The sequence below is a fragment of the Balaenoptera physalus genome (assembly GCF_965194825.1).
Source record: "Balaenoptera physalus genome assembly, chromosome: 10".
Taxonomy (NCBI): Eukaryota; Metazoa; Chordata; class Mammalia; order Artiodactyla; family Balaenopteridae; genus Balaenoptera; species Balaenoptera physalus.
In genome coordinates this window covers 16,077,069-16,096,443 of record NC_138889.1, presented here as the reverse complement: position 1 = coordinate 16,096,443, position 19,375 = coordinate 16,077,069, and the positions used below count along the sequence as shown (strand labels likewise).

The 19,375-nt window shown below is 45.1% G+C and overlaps 1 protein-coding gene across 18 annotated transcripts in view; it reads left to right on the top strand.

Moving 5' to 3' along the window:
* CEP164 (centrosomal protein 164) overlaps positions 1–19,375 on the top strand; it is a 72,222-nt gene that overhangs the window by 15,496 nt on the left and 37,351 nt on the right. For 14 of the 18 annotated variants that reach the window (XM_082411036.1, XM_082411033.1, XM_082411020.1 and 11 more), the window contains 4 exons: positions 10,196–10,400; positions 16,953–17,108; positions 17,508–17,642; positions 18,301–18,378. The exons of 1 other annotated variant lie outside the window; for it this stretch is intronic. In XM_082411036.1, the coding sequence (XP_082267162.1) occupies positions 10,196–10,400; positions 16,953–17,108; positions 17,508–17,642; positions 18,301–18,378 (574 nt within the window). The remainder of the gene's footprint in view (positions 1–10,195; positions 10,401–16,952; positions 17,109–17,507; positions 17,643–18,300; positions 18,379–19,375) is intronic. 3 more of the 18 variants (XM_082411032.1, XM_082411035.1, XM_082411028.1) reach the window with 3 other exon arrangements.

Sequence of the window (19,375 nt, the reverse complement as noted above, 5' to 3'; positions counted from 1 at the left end):
GTTTTTTCCCTCAAGACTGCTTTGACTATTCGGGGTCTTTTGTGTCTCCATACAAATTTTGAGATGATTTGTTCTAGTTCCGTAAAAAATGCCATTGGTAATTTGATAGGGATTGCATTGAATCTGTAGATTGCTTTGGATAGTATAGTCATTTTCACAATATTGATTCTTCCAATCCAGGAACATGGTATATCTCTCCATCTGTTGGTATCATCTTTAATTTCTTTCATCAGTGTCTTACGGTTTTCTGCATACAGGTCTTTTGTTTCCCTAGGTAGGTTTATTCCTAGGTATTTTATTCTTTTTGTTGCAGTGGTAAATGGGAGTGTTCCCATAATTTCTCTTTCAGATTTTTCATCATTAGTGTATAGGAATGCAAGAGATTTCTGTGCATTAATTTTGTATCCTGCAACTTTACCAAATTCATTGATTAGCTCTAGAGTTTTCTGGTGGCATTTTTAGGATTCTCTATGTATAGTATCATGTCATCTGCAAACAGTGACAGTTTTACTTCTTCTTTTCCAATTTGTATTCCTTTTATTTCTTTTTCTTCTCTGAGTGCCATGGCTAGGACTCCCAAAACCATGTTGAATAATAGTGGTGAGAGTGGGCATCCTTGTCTTGTTCCTGATCTTAGAGGAGATGCTTTCAGTTTTTCACCATTGAGAATGATGTTTGCTGTGGGTTTGTCCTATATGGCCTTTATTATGTTGAGGTAGCTTCCCTCTATGCCCACTTTCTGGAGAGTTTTTATCATAAATGGGTGTTGAATTTTGTCAAAAGCTTTTTCTGCATCTATTGAGATGTTCATATGGTTTTTATTCTTCAGTTTTTTAATATGGTGTATCACATTGATTGATTTGCATATATTGAAGAATCCTTGCATCCCTGGGATAAATCCCACTTGATCATGGTGTATGAGCCTTTTAATGTGTTGTTGGATTCTGTTTGCTAGTATTTTGTTGAGGATTTTTGCATCTATATTCATCAGTGATATTGGTCTGTAATTTTCTTTTTTTGTAGTATCTTTGTCTGGTTTTGGTATCAGAGTGATGGTGGCCTCATAGAATGAGTTTGGGAGTGTTCCTTCCTCTACAATTTTTTGGAAGAGTTTGAGAAGGATGGGTGTTAGCTCTTGTCTAAATGTTTGATAGAATTCACCTGTGAAGCCATCTGGTCCTGGACTTTTGTTTGTTGGAAGATTTTTAATCACAGTTTCAATTTCATTCCTTGTGATTGGTCTGTTCATATTTTCTGTTTCTTCCTGGTTCAGTCTTGGAAGGTTATACCTTTCTAAGAATTTGTCCATTTCTTCCAGGTTGTCCATTTTATTGGCATAGAGTTGCTTATAGTAGTCTCTTAGGATGCTTTGTATTTCTGCGGTATCTGTTGTAACTTCTCCTTTTTCATTTCTAATTTTATTGATTTGAGTCCTCTCTTTTTCTTGATGAGTCTGGCTAATGGCTTATCATTTTGTTTATCTTCTCAAAAAACCAGCTTTTAGTTTTATTGATCTTTGCTATTGTTTTCTTTGTTTCTATTTCATTTATTTCTGCTCCGATCTTTATGATTTCTTTCCTTCTGCTAACTTTGGGTTTTGTTTGTTCTTCTTTCTCTGGTTCCTTTAGGTGTAAAGTTAGATTGTTTATTTGAGATGTTTCTTGTTTCTTGAGGTAGGCTTGTATAGCTATAAACTTCCCTCTTAGAACTGCTTTTGCTGCATCCCATAGGTTTTGGATCGCCGTGTTTTCATTGTCATTTGTCTCTAGGTATTTTTTGATTTCCTCTTTGATTTCTTCAGTGATCTCTTGGTTATTTAGTAACGTATTGTTTAGCCTTCAAGTGTTTGTGTTTTTTACGTTTTTTTTCCTTGTAATTCATTTGTAATCTCATAGCGTTGTGGTCAGAAAAGATGCTTGATATGATTTCAGTTTTCTTAAATTTACTGAGGCTTGATTTGTGACACAAGATGTGATCTATTCTGGAGAATGTTCCCTGTGCACTTGAGAAGAAAGTGTAATCTGCTGTTTTTGGATGGAATGTCCTATAAATATCAATTAAATCTATCTGGTCTATTGTGTCATTTAAAGCTTCTGTTTCCTTATTTGTTTTCACTTTGGATGATCTGTCCATTGGTGTAAGTGAGGTGTTAAAGTCCCCCACTATTATTGTGTTACTGTCGATTTCCTGTTTTATAGCTGTTAGCAGTTGCCTTATGTATTGAGGTGCTCCTATGTTGGGTGCATATATATTTATAATTGTTATATCTTCTTCTTGGATTGATCCCTTGATCATTATGTAGTGTCCTTCCTTGTCTCTTGTAACATTCTTTATTTTAAAGTCTATTTTATCTGATATGAGTATAGCTACTCCAGCTTTCTTTTGATTTCCATTTGCATGGAATATCTTTTTCCATCCCCTCACTTTCAGTCTGTATGTGTCCCTAGGTCTGAAGTGGGTCTCTTGTAGACAGCATATATATATGAGTCTTGTTTTTGTATCCATTCAGCGAGCCTATGTCTTTTGGTTGGAGCATTTCATCCATTCACGTTTAAGGTAATTATCGATATGTATGTTCCTATCACCATTTTCTTAATTGTTTTGGGTTTGTTTTTGTAGGTCCTTTTCTTCTCTTGTGTTTCCCACTTAGAGAAGTTCCTTTACCATTTGTTGTAGAGGTGGTTTGGTGGTGCTGAATTCTCTTAGCTTTTGTTTGTCTGTAAAGGTTTTGATTTCTCCATCGAATCTGAATGAGATCCTTGCCGGGTAGAGTAATCTTGGCTGTAGGTTCTTCCCTTTCATCACTTTAAGTATATCATGCCACTCCCTTCTGGCTTGTAGAGTTTCTGCTGAGAAATCAACTGTTAACCTTATGGGAGTTCCTTTGTATGTTATTTGTCATTTTTCCCTTGTTGCTTTCAATAATTTTTCTTTGTCTTTAATTTTTGCCAATTTGATTACTATGTGTCTCGGTGTGTTTCTCCTTGGGTTTATCCTGTATGGGACTCTGCGCTTCCTGGACTTGGGTGGCTATTTCCTTTCCCATGTTAGGGAACTTTTCGACTATAATCTCTTCAAATATTTTCTCTGGTCCTTTCTCTCTCTCTTCTCCTTCTGGGACCCCTATAATGCGAATGTTGTTGCATTTAATGTTGTCCCAGAGGTCTCTTAGGCTGTCTTCATTTCTTTTCATTCTTTTTTCTTTATTCTGTTCCTCGGCAGTGAATTCCACCATTCTGTCTTCCAGGTGACTTATCCGTTCTTCTGCTTCAATTATTCTGCTATTGATTCCTTGTAGTGCAGTTTTCATTTCAGTTATTGTATTGTTCATTTCTGTTTGTTTGTTCTTTAATTCTTCTAGGTCTTTGTTAAACATTTCTTGCATCTTCTCGATCTTTGCCTCCATTGTTTTTCCGAGGTCCTGGATCATCTTCACTGTCATTATTCTGAATTCTTTTTCTGGAAGGTTGCCTATCTCCACTTCACTTAGTTGTTTTTCTGGGGTTTTATCTTGTTCCTTCATCTGGTACATAGCCCTCTGCCTTTTCATCTTGTCTGTCTTTCTGTGAATGTGGTTTTTATTCCACAGGCTGCAGGATTGTAGTTCTTCTTGCTTCTGCTGTCTGTCCTCTGGTGGATGAGGCTATCTAAGAGGCTTGATGGGAGGGACTGGTGGGGGGTAGAGTTGACTGTTGCTCTGGTGGGCAGAGCTCAGTAAAACTTTAATCCACTTGACTGTTGATGGGTGGGGCTGGGTTCCCTCCCTGTTGGTTGTTTTGCCTGAGGTGACCCAACACTGGAGCCTACCTGGGCTCTTTGGTGGGGCTAATGACAGACTCTGGGAGGGCTCACGCCAAGGAGTACTTCCCAGAACTTCTGCTGCCAGTGTCCTTGTCCACACGGTGAGCCACAGTCCCGTCCCCCCCCCACCCCCCCCCCCCCCCCCGCCTCTGCAGGAGACCCTCCAACACTAGCAGATAGGTCTGATTCAGTCTCCCCAGGGTCACTGCTCCTTCTCCTGGGTCCGGATGCGCACACTACTTTGTGTGTGCCCTCCCAGAGTGGAGTCTCTGTTTCCCCCAGTCCTGTCGAAGTCCTGCAGTCAAATCCCACTAGGCTTCAAAGTCTGATTCTCTAGGAATTCCTTCTCTCGTTGCCGGACCCCCAGGTTGGGAAGCCTGACTTGGGGCTCAGAACCTTCACTCCAGTGGGTGGACTTCTGTGGTATAAGTGTTCTCCAGTCTGTGAGTCACCCACCCAGCAGTTATGGGATTTGATTTTACTGTGATTGTGCCCCTCCTACCGTCTCACTGTGGCTTCTCCTTTGTCTTTGGATGTGGGGTATCTTTTTTGGTGAGTTCCAGTGTCTTCCTGTCGATGATTGTCCAGCAGTTAGCTGTGATTCTGGTGTTCTCACAAGAGGGAGTGAGAGCACGTCCTTCTACTCTGCCATCTTGGTTCCTCCCCCCCATACCGTACTGTCATGATTACTGTAGCTTTATTATAAATATTGAAATCATTTAGGGTAAGTGCTGCAAATTGTTCTCCATTTTCAAAGTTGTATTCCAAGTCCCTTGCATTTCCATATGAATTTTAGAATCAGCTTGTCATTTTCTACAAAAAAAAAAATCCTCTTAGGATTTTGATTGGAATTGCATTGAATCTATAAATCAGTTCGGGAGAACTGACATCTTAAATAATATTGAATCTTCTAACCCATGAACACAGTCTGTCTCCATTTATTCAATATTTAGGTTTTCTTTAATATCGCTAAGAAATCTTTTATAGTTTTTAGTGTACACATCTTGCCCATATTTTGTCACATTTATCTCTCTTTTTTTGTTGCTTCTGTAAATGGTATCTTTTATTTATTTATTTATTTTTATGTTATTGAAGTATAGTTGATTTACAATGTGTTAATTTCTGCTGTACAGCAAAGTGATTCAGTTATAAATACATATACATTCTTTTCATATTCTTTTCCATTATGGTTTTAAATGGTTTTTTTTTAAATGTCAATTTCCAATTGTTGATTGCCTTCATATAAAAGTAAAATTGGTTTTTGTATGCTGACCTTGTAGCCTGCAACCTTGCTAAACTTGCTTATGTCACTTCTAGTAGCTTTTTTGTAGATTCTATAGGATTTTCTACATAGATGGTATGTCTTCTGGGAATAAAGACAGTTTTTCATCTTCCTTTCTAACCTAGATACCTTATATTTCTATTTCTTGCCTTACTGCACTGACTGGAACCTCCAATACAATTGAATAGAAGTGGTGACAATGGACATTTTGGCCTTGTTCCTGATCTTAAGGGGAAGCATTCAGTCTTTCACCGTTAAGTATGATGTTAGGTGATGTTAGCTGTAGGGTTTTCTAAATGCCCTTTGTCAGGATGAGGAAGTTCCCTTGTATTCCTTGCTTGCTGAGAGTTTAAATCCAAAATGGATGTTGGATTTTATCAAATATTTTTTTCTGTATCTATTGATAGAATCATATGATTTTTCTATATTGGTCTGTTAATATGGTCAATTATATAGATTGGTTTTCAAATGTTAGACCGACCTTACATTCCTGGGGTAAACTCTGCTTGGTAATGATTATATATTATTGGATTTGATTTTTTTAAAATTTTGTTAAGTACCTTTGATCCAAAATGATAGCTTGAAGGCGATGAGATGGATACAGTTGGGTATTTTTTAAATTACTGATTTCCAATTTTATTTGTTCATTATTCTTTGTTACACGTTGAGAGTTCTTTTTGTTCAGTAAGTGATCCTGTTTATGTTAAGTGTTCTATGTGTGCTTGATAAGAATGTAGTCTCTCAGTTTTGGATACAGGGTTCTTTTTTTTTTTTTTTTTAATTAATTAATTTATTTGGTTGCAACTGGGTCTTAGTTGCAGCCCGTGGGCTTCTTAGTTGTGGCAGGCGGGCTCCTTAGCTGTGGCATGCGAACTCTTAGTTGCGGCATGCATGTGGCATCTAGTTCCCTGACCAGGGGTCGAACCCAGGCCCCCTGCATTGGGAGCGTGGAGTCTTATCCACTGCACCACTGGGGAAGTCCCCAGGGTTCTTTTTTTTATTGAAGTATAGTTGATTTACAATTTTGTGTTAGTTTCTGGTGTGCAGCAAAGTGATTCAGTTATATATATATATATATATATATATATATATATATATATATACATACATATACACACACACATACATATATATAAGAATATATGATGAACCTAGGGCAGGACAGGAATAAAGACGCAGACTTAGAGAATGGACTTGAGAGCATGGGGAGGGGGAAGGGTAAGCTGGGACAAAGTGAGAGAGTAGCATTGATATATGTACACTACCAAATGTAAAATAGATAGCTAGTGGGAAGCAGCTGCATAGCACAGGGAGATCAGCTCGGTGCTTTGTGACTACCTAGAGGGGTGGGATAGGGAGGGTGGGAGGGAGGTGCAAGAGGGAGGGTATATGGGGATATATGTATACATGCAGCTGATTCACTTTGTTATACAGCAGAAACTAACACAGCATTGTAAAGCAATTATACTCCAATAAAGATGTTAAAAAAATATTCTTTTTCATAATCTTTTCCATTATAGTTTATTACAGGATATTGAATATAGTTCCCTGTGCTATACAGTAGGACCTTGTTGTTTTTCATATAGAGTACTTTGTATCTGCTAATCCCAAACTCCTGATTTTTCCTTACCTCATCCCTTTCCCCTTTGGTAACCATAAATTTGTTTTCTGAGTCTGTGAGTCCGTTTCTGTTTTTGGATGCAGGGTTCTTAAACGTCCTTTATATCAAGCATGCTGAATGTGTTTATCTTCCTTTGTCCTGAGTAATTGTTGTCTGGTCTCACTCTTTTTTTGTGTATTTTTTTTTTGGCTGCGCTGTGGCTTGTGGGATCTTAGTTTCCCGACCAGGAATCAAACCTGGGCCCCAGCAGTGAAAGCTCTGAGCCCTTGCCAGGGAAATCCCTGGTCTCACTCTTTTTTTTTTTAAATTTTAATTTTATTTATTTATTTTTTTCTGCCTTGGGTCTTCGTTGCAGTGTGCGGGCTTCTCATTGCGGTGGCTTCTCTTGTTGCGGAGCACGGGCTCTAGGCACGTGGACTTCAGTAGTTGTGGCACGCAGGCTCTAGAGTGCAGGCTCAGTAGTTGTGACACACGGGATTAGTTGCTCCGCGGCATGTGGGATCTTTTGGACCAGGGCCCAAACCCGTGTCGCCTGCATTGGCAGGTGGATTCTTAACCACTGTGCTACCAGGGAAGTCCCTGGTCTCACTCTTGAATAGTGGTTTAGTTGAGTATAGATTTGTCAATAGCTGTTTGACAATACTGTATACCATCATCTTCTGACCACTGGTTTTGCTAGTAAGACATGTTTTTTGGTTTCATTAGTTGTTCCTTTGTAGGTAATCAACTTTTCCCCCCTCTGGTTGTTTTTATTATCTTGTTTTTAATCTCTGGTGTTCCGTAATTTCACGACAGTGTGTCTAGGTGTGGATTCATTGTTATTTACTGTGTATAGGAATTGGAGTGCTTCCTTACTCTGAGAACTCATGTCTCTCTTAAATTTTGGAAAGTTCTCAACCATTATCACTTTCTTTTCTACACCTCTAACTGGAAATATATTGGACCTTATTATTTGATCCTCCATGTCTCTTAACTTCTGTTTCATATTTGAAAAATCACTTTATAATTTCCTTTAGCATATTTATTTCCCAATTCACTATTTGTTTCTTCTTCTGCATCAAATCTGGTTGTTTTTCATTTTGAACTTAATGACTCCCAGTTCCTTCAAGTTCTCTTATGTTCTTTTCAACATGTCTAGGTTTTTTTAGAGTTCTGTTCTTTCATTATGGATTCTACTCCTTTATCCCTACAATAATTATACATATTGTTCTTTTTAGTCTTCTCTTGATTGTTCTACTCTCTCAGTTCTTCTCTTCATTGTGTTACTGATTTTCCCTCATGGTGAAATGTTTCCTCACGTTTCCTCTGTAATTAGTTATTGTGCATTTTGTGAATTCATCTCTGCAGAGGTTACTTTCTGTGAGTGTCTCATTCCTAGGTTGTTGAGTGGCTTTACAATGGTTTCTGCCAAGGAGTTTTCAGTGGTTTAGGACTAAATTTTTACATTAATTTCCAGACTTGGGATTCCCTTACCACATTTTGGACTATAGATCTACATGTGTCTTGGGGTTTCAGTTTTTCATTAAATTTTATTTTGCCCACCTAGAACCTGGAGTGGGTGACATGCTTCCTTGCTGCTTCCATGACCTAGGTCCTTCTATTCATGGAAGGAACAGCCCAAAGGGCCCCAGATACATCTAGGGTCTCATTTCCAGTTCCTAAATTCACGAAGGCCTAAGGCCACATTTTGTTCTAAACTGGCATTAAAACCCAAGTTCCACGGGCCTATATCCAGGTCAGATACCAGTCTTGACCTGTCAGTTCATGCACTTATTATTCAGGTTTCATGTTTTCTTTCTGTTTCTGGCACCTGAGAATTTCTCTTTCCATTTGGCTATGTGAATAGTGGTGCTGTGACCATTGGTGTACAAATGTCTGTTCGAATCCCTGCTTTCAATTCTTTTGGGTATGCATCCAGACGTGGAATTTCTGGTTCAAATGGTAATTCTATTTTTAATTTTTTGAGGAACTGTCATACCGTGTTCACTGTGGCTACACCATTTTCCATTCCCACCAGCAGTGCACCAGGGTTCCAGTTTCTCCACATCCTTGCCAGCGCTTGTTATTTTCTGCTTTGTTTTTTTTTTGGGCCACGCCCTGCAGCATGTGAGATTTTAGTTCCCCAACCAGGGATCGAACCCGGGCCCTTAGCAGTGAGAGTGCCGAGTCCTAACCACTGGACCGCCAGGGAATGCCCATATTTTCTGCTTTTTTGATAATAGCCATGCTAATGGGTGTGAAGTGACATTTCATTGTAGTTTTAATTTTCACTTCCCTAATCTTTAGTGGTGTTGAGCACCTTCTCTTGTGCTTCTTGGCCATTTGTATGTCTTTTTATCTTTTACCCCTGATATTTTTCCTGTTTTACTGCATATTTTCTCTTTTATTTGAATTGAGATTGAGCTTGTCAAATTTCATAAGGAGCCTGATTGGGATTATATTGGATTTATACATTAATTTGAGGATTATTGGTGTGTTTACAGACTTGAATCTTTCTATTCAGGAACACTGGGTGTCTCTCCAATTGTTTTTTCTTTTTTCTTCCCCTGAATTTTCAATAAAGCTTTGTGAAGATTTTGCACACTTTGGATTTATTCCTGGGTATTGCATCTTTTATATTGCTATTGTGATTTTTTTTTTTTTTTTTTCTGTTAGCTGTCCTAATGGATTACTGATAATGGTGGGTGGGGTGAATGGCTTATTTTAGACTTGTTCATGTTGAGACCTACCTTCTACATTATTTTCTTTTATTGTTGATTGACCCCACTAGCTTGGATTGTCACCTCTTATGAGTTTAGAGTCTTTTGCAAAATCAGAGCTATCACAGCGCATATTTTTTCTTCAGATCATTTATGAAAATATTAAGCAAATTCTATCCCAGAATTTATCTCCATGATACCATAGTGTTTGTATTTATCCATCTAAAACCAAGTTTATTCCTACTCTAGTCTATCATGAATTCTCAGGAACCTTAACAATTAAACGTCTCCATCTAGAGAAGTCCTTAGGTATTCCAATCATTTGTTTCTATCTAAGGAAACTCCTTATTCTTAGCCAAATGGTACCCGTCAATTTTTATTTTTTAAATTTTGGCTGCACTGGGTCTTTGTTGTGGTGCGGGCTCTTCGTTGCAGCGCACGGGCTTCTCTCTAGTTGTGGCATGCGAGCTCCAGGGCGCACGGGCTCTCTAGTTGTGGCACGCGGGCTTAGTTGCCCCGAGGCATGTGGGATCTTAGTTCCCTGACCAGGGATCGAACCCACGTCCCCTGCATTGGAAGGCGGATTCTTAACCACTGGACCATCAGGGAAGTCCCTACCCTTCAATTTTGTGTTAATCCTTTCCTCTCTTCTTCCTTTTCTCTCTCTCCCCTTCTCCCCACAGTTCTTCCTTCTTCTCTGCCTCCTTGCCATTTTTCTTCTTCTTCTTTTTTTTTTCCCGTGTAGCTTTGGACCTGAGCAGGGACTAACCTGTGACCTCTGCTCATCCCCAGCCAGGACATCACAGGTGATATTTACTATTTCAACTTTGCCAACGGGCAGTCCATGTGGGACCATCCCTGTGATGAACACTATCGGAACTTGGTGATCCAAGAGCGGGGGAAACTGTCAACTCCTGGGGCCACTAAGAAGAAAGAAAAGAAAAAGAAAAAGGAAAAGAAAGACAAGAAGGACAAAGAGACCTCCAAAAGTCCCCTGGTGAGTCAGTGGATGCCAGCTCTCAGAGAGGCCAGGCCTGAAACCTGCGGGGTATCGGGAACCTCTAGCTGTTTACAGCTGGGAGGTTAAGAATAACAACAATAATATAGTAATTTTTTGATAGTGCATCATCTGAATTATGCCTGTCTTCTGGCAAATTTTCCTTTCAGGCTTCTAGAAGTGGTTACTATCTCTAAGCAATTTCTTTTTCCACCTTGGGAGGCACATATGACGTAATAGGATTAGTGAGTGAGTGCCCTTCTGAGGATGGGGTTTTGCAGTGATGCCATCTGCCCCTCTGGAGAGTCGGGGCACAGGGAGCACTTGGTGGAGGCCAGAGAACCCAGAGGAGCGAGTGCCTCTCCTCTCCTTTCCGAGCCAGGCTTTCCTCGTGTGGGTTCATCATGTGTCTCAGTGGTGCAAATTCCTAGATGTCTGATGGGCCATAATTCAGTTGTCAGAACATCAGTGCCTTCAAGATCCAAAAAGAAAAGCTTGAGGCTTTATCTGGCCCTGTGGATGGCCTTTGCTGCCAGTGTCCTTGGTTCATGGTGGATAACTGAAATTTGATTGCAGTGCCATCACCTTGGTCCCAAGTAGCTTTTTTACTCAGAGTTGAAAGTTATCTTTCCCATTATCATTCTATTTGTCCCTCCAGGTGTGAGGCAGGTGGGCCACGTTGAGGAGAGGGAGGGACTTGGGTACCCAGTTTAGCCAGGTGGGGAACACTGGGAATACCTTTTCAACCCTCTTAATGGTTGAGTTGATTTGCTGTGTTATTTATAGTCTTTATTTCCCACCGGTGCCTGGTGCTTGCTTCTCAGTGAAGATTTCCTCCATCTTCCTTCCTTTGCAAGGTGTCAGTTCTGACATTGGATAGTTGCTGATGAAGTTATCCTTTTAATCATTTCCAAGCTCTACAGATACTCCTCTTCCCCCCCGCCCCCAATATTACTAATCATGGTTCTGAGAAATAAGGCAGCAAGTCCATTCTTCCAGGTGGAGAAAAGAGAACAGATAATTTCCAAAGAGGCTGAATTTTCTAATGGCATGTGTTTGAAAGGTGAAAGATGTATAATGGGCTTTTCACTAACCCCGGACTATTTTAGATGATAATCAGCATCTGGGCAGATGCTGGCATGACCGAAGGTGAGAGAGGGAATGAAGTGAGGGTTCTGGGGTGGAGGGTTGGGTAATAGACTGAGCTCTGGGTGTGTGACTGAGTTCCTGGAGCTCTCTGTTAAAAAGGATTCCTCCTGTGGTTTCAGGAGCTGAGGGCAAGTGGACTGCCCTGGGCTGCCAGTCTGGATCTTAGGGCTCAGGACAGGCGCAAACCAGAGTTTGTCCGGGGGCAGGCCTGACCAGGTGGGCGACCGGGCTCAGGTGGTTTGGGCTCTCTGGAGGAGAGCTGGGTGGAGTTTAGTGTGAATGTTTGCAGGATGCGGTTGATCTTTTATGGTTTTTTCTACCCCAAGATTCCCTGACCGTGTGGACCTCTCTTGAGCAGTATCAACTCTTGCCTTTGGTAGAAGACCTAGTCCAAGTTCCCAAGGCTCGGTTCCCTGCTTATGTTTCCCCTCTTTCCTCCCTTCTTAGACTCTTTCTGATAGTCCTTGATAAGGATGGTGGATTTTATGAAATTAACCAATCACAGAATTGAGAGCTTGATGGTACCTTTGGGATAATCTAGTTGGTGATCTTCAGACTTTTGTTAGCAATGGAACCCTGTCTTCACATCAGTTCTTCCATAGAGGGCCAGTGTATAAAGAAGAAGTGGAGCTGCTCTGGTTGAACCTGGGGGTGTGGGTCTTGGTGATGCCTGTTCCCCATCACATGCCCACCATAGCAGCCCCCAAGGTACCAGGCGGAACCAATATGTGGGTTCCATGGCGCAGGGTTTGTAAGCCATTGATCTTGTCCAACCTCCTCTTTATAGATAAGGAAACTAGGGCCCAGAAAACAACAAAGCTCAAGGGAGTTTTTAGCTTTCCTCCCCTCATTGGTTTGTGTTTTTCTTTAAATGGAGGGTGGGTTTCTGCTAAGGGTTTGCCAAGGGCTAAGGTAGCAAGTAGAAATCAGAAGTGCTTTGTCTTAGTTTTCTCTGCCTGTTTATATACCCATCTAGGAAACACAGCCTGAGCAGGGACTTCTGCCTTCTTCCTCCTTTCTCCGTGGCCCATCCCCTCTCTCAGCACCTGGGCTGGCTGATCTGGACCTAGACCAAGAGATGCAGGCTAGAAGTGAGGGCTCCTTTAAGAAAGGGAAGAGCCCACGTATGCTGGGTGACACCCCTAGGCCTCTCACGGGCTCCCTGCCCAGCAAGCTACAGCCACTCTTCAAGGGCCAAGCTTCCCGAACCCACCAGATCTTTGCCGACGTGGAGAAAATCTTAGGCAGGTCCCCAGCCCACTACAGGGCAGAATTAGGTGATCAGCAGGGTCTGGAGAAAGCCCAGCAGGCGACAGAGAAAATCTACCTGGGGTTTTCAGACCCTGAAATAGAAGAGCTGGAAATGAGGACCAGACAGCAGAAACCTGGCGCTCTGGGCCCTGACCACACCGGGCCCTTCCGGAACGGGCAGGATGCGTTAGAGAGCAGGAGCCAGGCCTTGGTCCACTCGAAGTTTTCGGAAGCCCTCAAGGGCCTGCAGCTGAAAGGGGAGCAGCACAGCCATAACATGGCCAAGCGGAGCTCCACTGGCCCCGGGGGGGACACGGGCCAGAGCCCCATTGCCTCGCCGTCCCCTGAGGAGGATCCCTCCCTGTCCCTTGATTCTTCTGACCCCATGCTGCCTGCCAGGAAGAGCAAGCCGTTCTTGTTAGTCAGCAGCCCAGCCGAAGACCAGAGCTGGCAGGGCGTTTCTGGGGAAGGGGGCAGCATGGGCAGGGGCAGGAGGAGGAGAGAGCCCCAGGGATTGTGGATGGGACAGGTCTCCAAGCTTGTCCACAAGGACGCCCCTTGGGGCAGCAAGAAAATAGAGCCCGAAGACCCTGAGGTTCCAGGGGCCTCAGCCAAAGGTCCACCTCAGGGGCTCTTGCTAATACCCCCTGACACCCTGGTCTCAGAACCAGCCCCGAGCGCCCCTGCAGTGAGTACCCCTCGAGGGTCTCCTTCCAGTGAGAAGAGACCACGCCCAGGCTCTCTGGAGCCCCCCGAAGAAGACAGGAGGCTGGGCAGGTTGGGGCCTGACTTGGAGAGCAGCAGCAGCAGCCTGGCCTCGCACCTGGGCTCTGAGGTCCTGGGGGAGGTGACCAACTTCCCGTGGGACCTGCAGAGCTCCCGGGGATCTGAGCGGGGTGTGGGTCAGTCAGGCCCCGGACCCGGGGAGCAGCACCCCAGCCCCTTCCTGGCGCCCGAGTTGTCCCACGTGCAGAGCTCTGCTGAGGAGCAGTCAGGGAGTGAAGACTACTCTGAGGACCAGAGGTTCCACCAGCACGTCCTGCAGGTGTTCAAGCTCTCCAGGCGGCTGGAGGGCCCGGGGCCGCCCGAGAGCGCGCGGGAGAGGCCGTGCGGAGACCTTGCCAGCGTGGTCTGCCGCCTGGCAGCCGAGTCTTCCAGGATGTCTAGTGAGGGCGAGCGCGAGGCCATCAGAGCCATGGGCTCCAGATTTCTGTCTTGGGAGCCAGAGATGCAGGAGCATCCTCAGAAGGTGGCCGGCGCCCCGGCTGGGCAGGAGGCCTCTCGGCAAGCTCGTTTCCGGCCAAGCAGCAGCCCCCTCAGGCAGGGGCTGGTCCAGCTGAGTTCCAGCAGAGGGCTTGCTACAGAGCCAGGCAAGATGCAGCTTCTCAACCAGGTAGGCTTCTTAGAGAGCACGGCCTTCAGGCTCAGTGAACTTGACAGGGAGGGAGCAGGTTGAGCTGACACCTTAACACAGCCAGCAGGTCTGCTTTCCTGTTCTCTGTCCTCCCTCGGTAACTATTGATCCCTTAACCACCCAGGATGGCCATCTTGTGGGATGACATGCAGTTCCTGTTTCTTCTGCCCCATCACCTCCAAGAGAGGGGCTGAGGGTATCTAGACTTCCCTTCCCTTGATCTAACTGTACTTCATGGGTGGTTCACATGCTCTGAAGATGATCAGTTTTGAGGCTGAGCAAGGTGGCACTTACCCTGGCACTCATGCAAGATATAGGTACTGTCCCAGGATTTGGGAAGCCTTCCCCATCAGCTGATTATAGAGAGGTCCTCCCAAGTAGACACCCTACCCCCAGCCTCTGAACTTAGTCCCTTCTGGCAATCACACAGAACTAGAGAGTTAATACTGTCATGAGGGGCTGAAGCCCAGGCTCTCTCTGCCGTTCAGTGAGCTGCTTCTGCTCCTTGCCTCCCAGGGTTTCCAGAACCATGTGAATAACCTGTGTCAGGCTTGTGCTGACCGCGTTTGGGCCTTCACTTCCTCCCCTATTGGGATCTACCAAAGGGTTGGGCTTGCCCTGTCATTCTGACTCTCTTTCCCTTTAAAGAGTCACCACTTGCTTCATTCAGAAGTCAAATTGGATCACAGACCACCACGGGGGTCGATGTGCATTTCCCCGGCTATTCTTTTGCTGTTGCCCAGCTGTGGCTTTACCCAGTTGTTACCTCGGTTCCTAATTGCTGGCATGCCCTGGTTCTCCGTTAGCTCTAATAACTACTGTAGCACTATAAATATCAGATAAGCTGCAGATTATCCTGAAAGTTTTCATTAGCCCAATGGCAGCAAGTTTATCCTCTCTGAAGGACAACGCCACGCACAGCCCATAGTGCGTGATCAGCTAGGAGCCAGGGATGTATAATTTCCCTGCTAACCACTGATTTGGTAAGGGCCTGGGAGAACAAAGCCCTCAGCGGGCCCGTCTCCCTCCCTCAGGCCCCCAGCACGTTAGCAAATTAGCCATGTTAGGAGTCTGTAATTTTCCATAAATATAGTGTGGGAAGAATTTTACTCGCTGATCCACTGGGCTGGCTGGGAGGAGCAGGCTGGGTTTGCTCACCGTTCACCTCAGAGCAGATTTCCTGGGCTCCTTTTCCGCCATAGCCAGGAGGCAGTGTACAATACTGGCTTAGAGATTGCCCTGCGTTCCGATCCCACGTCTGCCCTCATTGCAGGCCCTGTGATTTGGGGCAGGGGTCTTGACCTCACCAATCTCCGTTTGCTCTCGTGGGGACTGTGGCCTCAGATGGTTTTGAGAGTGAAATGAGACAGGTGCTTACCCCGGTGCCCAGGGCTCAGGCAAAGTTGGCCAATTTTTTTATTATCAGCTCCTTTTCTGCCTAACGAAGATACCCTGCAGCAGGCCAGGTGACTGGCAACCTACAAAGGTTTGGGAGGGGGTCTCGTGTCACCTTTCAGATAAGCATCTGATGCCCTTCCCATGCAGAAATGGGTCGTGTTCAGAGCCTGCCCGATGGTCTGGCTCCAGGCCCAGCTGCGGGTGAGAAGATGGGCCGCCTGAACTTCTCAGCCTGACCTCCTCAGGTTCCCCTTTCTCTCTTCAGTCCCCATGGGATTAGAGAGGAATGGAATTTTTGTGTTGTTTCATATACAATTTAAGTGTGAGGATTTTTAAAGAGCTCTTTGTAAACTGTCCCCAGAATGCTATCCTGCCTCGGCTTCTAAGCCCAGACTCTTGTGATGTGAATCCCTGTAATGATAGCAATTCCACAACGCTGGTGTAGCCCTGGGCCACGCACACGTGCTCCTTGCCGTCAGTATCTCATTTGAATTTCTCAACAAACCTTCTTAAGTAGCAAGACACACATCATCTCTGTCTTGCAGATGAGTAAACTGAGAATCCAAGAGTCTGTGAGCGACCCAAGGTCTCACAAATTCTGCCTCCCAGTTGGTTTCTCTCCCCAGCCCTCGCTGGCACAAAGCCTTCGTTTGGCCATCCCAAGAACAGGGCAGAGGAGGGGCCTGCCCAGTCCTCTGGCGAGGCTCCCTTCGGCCCCTTTCCTCATCAGTGGAGAGCGGAAAGAGAGTTATTTTGTTGCTCATGTGTATTTTTCATAGTTAATATTTATTTTAATTGAAGTAATACATGCCCATGTTATTAAACAATGTCAAGTCGAGCCAAAAGGCATAGAACGAAATATAGCAGTTTTCGGGTGTGGGTACCCCTCCCCAGAGGCAACGGCTTTCTTCCAGTGTTTGCTTCCATATTTGTAAATAATATGCTTAGACTGCTTTTTCTTGATTCATCCGTTTTCAACTTCATCTATTGAGACTTCTCATGCTGGTAGATGAGGCTTTTGTCTCTTCTCCCCACAACCCCCCAACTTCCTCTGTGGCTCCGGAGGGAGAGCTGAGGCCTCTGCAGCATCTGCCAGATGTGAAAGAACCATTTGCTGAGAGATAGGCACAGAGTTACGAGAATCAGGAAACCAGCCCGTGATTCTCACACGGCTGGCACAATGGTAATTTCTGGATGTTGTGTTTCATTAGCAGCCTCTGAACGGAGGCGGTTTAAATTTGAGCGGGCAGGATTTAGATGTTTTATTTTTATATCCATCTCCACACTCTCAGAGCCCCGTGGTTTCTTGGGTTTGTAACAGGATGTTTTCTGTTGCCCAGGCCCTGGGCTCCTCGTTAGCCCCCGTCCACATCCCTCTCGGGGGTCTGGCCCCGTTAAGGGGCCTGGTGGACACCCCGCCCTCTGCTCTGCGTGGATCTCAAAGTGTGAGCCTGGGGAGCTCGGCGGAGTCTGGTCAGCATGGAGAACTCTCACTGGTAAATGCTTTTTCTTGTGTTCGGTGTAGTTACCGTGGGGCCCCCATGTTCCATGCTAGGAACCATGACCCAGGGATGAGAGATAGAGGGCACGGGCTGAGTCCTTAATGCTCATAATCTAGTGGGGAAGGTGAGTCACACCTGGAGGATGCTGAACCTGGGCTCTGGGCGGTGGAGGATGGACCCAGGGCATAGGGGCTGCAGTGGTGATTTCCCAGTCACTGCAGCCAGGGCAGCAGGAGTTGGACAGGGAGGGATGAGTGTGAGCCGGAGCTGCTGGGGTCAGCTTCCTGGAGGTGGTGGGCTTGCTCTGGGAGCCATCTAAACAGAAAGAGAGAGGACCAGGCAATCTGAGGGTCTTCCCCGTAAGTGCCTTGGCTTTCCTTCTCTATTTTGGAGCCTTCACAGGGTCTCAAGACTTCTGCTTATACAAAGGGTCTCCTGGGCTCCATCCATGAGGACAAGAATGCTCTCAGCCTCTTGGCTTTAGGAGAGGAGACCAATGAGGAGGATGAGGTGGAGAGTGACAACCAGGTAAGAATGAATCCTTTTCTTGGCCTGGAAACCCTCTGTGCTATGAAAAAAAAAAAATTTTTTTTTTTTTTTAAATTGTGGTCAGATATGTATACCATAATTATCATTTTAACCACTTTTAAGTGTACAATTCAGTGACCTTAACTACCTTCACAGTGTTGTACAGTCATCACCACTATCCGTCTCCAGAACTTGTTCATAATCTCAGAGAAACTCTGTACCCTTTAAACAAAGCTCTGCATCCTCCCCTCTCCCCAGTCCCTGATCTGCTCTCTGTCTCTATGAATTTGCCTATTCTAGATATTTCATATAAGTGGAGTCATACTGTCTTTGTCCTTTTATGTCTGTCTTCTTTCATGTAGCATAATGTTTTCAAGGTTCATCCGTGTTGTAGCACATGTGACCGGATAATATTCCATTGTATGAATATACCATATTTTGCTTAGCCGTTCATCTGCTGGTGGATAGTTGAGCTGTCTTTACCTTTTGGCTAACCTCTGTGCTACTTTGAAAATAAGTGAAAATGATTTTCCAGCCCGCAGCTTCATTCCTCGCTCAGTCTGTATACCTGCTGGGTCTGACCCAGAAAGTATAACCAGTGAGGAGCTTCTCGGCCCCCTGGGCTGACCAGTTTCCTTGCCATCATTTTCATTTTCAGAGTGTCCGAAGCTCAAGTGAGCTTCTTAAGAACCTGCACCTGGACATCAGGGCACTGGGGGGTGACTTCGAGTATGAGGTAAGAGCCTGAAGCCCCTGCAGGCAGATGCCTCAGCCTGGCAGGTCCCTCCTTCCTTTCTTTTTTTTTTTTAAAAAAAATTTATTTATTTGGTTGCGCCCGGTCTTGGTTGCGGCATGCGGGATCTTTAGTTGCAGCACGCAGGATCTAGTTCCCTGACCCAGAGATCGAACCCAGGCCCCCTGCATTGGGAGTGCGCAGTCTCAGCCACTGGACCACCAGGGAAGTCCCCCTCCTTCCTTCTTAAGCCTTCCTCCTTGTGGGAGACTTATTTGGAAAGAGTACCATTTTGTCCCAGTCCTGTCCAGATGGGATTTCTGGGGTTTGGGGAAGCACAAGCGGGGAAAGGAATTCATCCATTCACTCATTTGTCAGATAACCACCGTTTATTGAATGTTTCTACATGAGGCACTTTGCTAGGTGCTATTGGCCACGCACGCCTCAGTTAGCTGTGATCCCTGCCCTCAAAGAGTTTACAGTCTCATTAAAGAGAGATTTACGTAGCTGGGGCTCGGAGTGGAATGCAGCGCGGCCGTCGGGGTGGTAAAACACAGTGTTGTGGGTGGGGAGAAGTCGGGGTCTCCTGTCCATTTGGAAGGCCTTATTGAGAATCTGACGTGTGAGGTGAGCCAGGAAGGACGGTGGGCGGGACCGGACGAGCAGAGGCGAGTGGAGAGGGAGAGCTCCAGCTGCAGGGCACCACACAGGCAGAAGCAGGAGCGGAGCACGAGGGTGTCTCCTTTGCCTGGAGCCCAGGGCGCGTGTGGGAGAGGAGTGGGAAGTGGGGCAGTGGAGGTAGGTTGCGCTGGGTCGTGGAGGACCTGAGTGCCAGCTGAGAAGTTGGGACTGGGTTACACCGGCATCGGGAGCCATGGGAGGTTTTGAACAGAGGTGTAACGCCGTCCAGATGCTTAGCATTTGTCGAATGCTGGCTGTGTGGCGGCAGCTGTGCTGTGGTCGATCCCAGCACTGGTGAGGAGTGGCCTGGGCGGGCCTC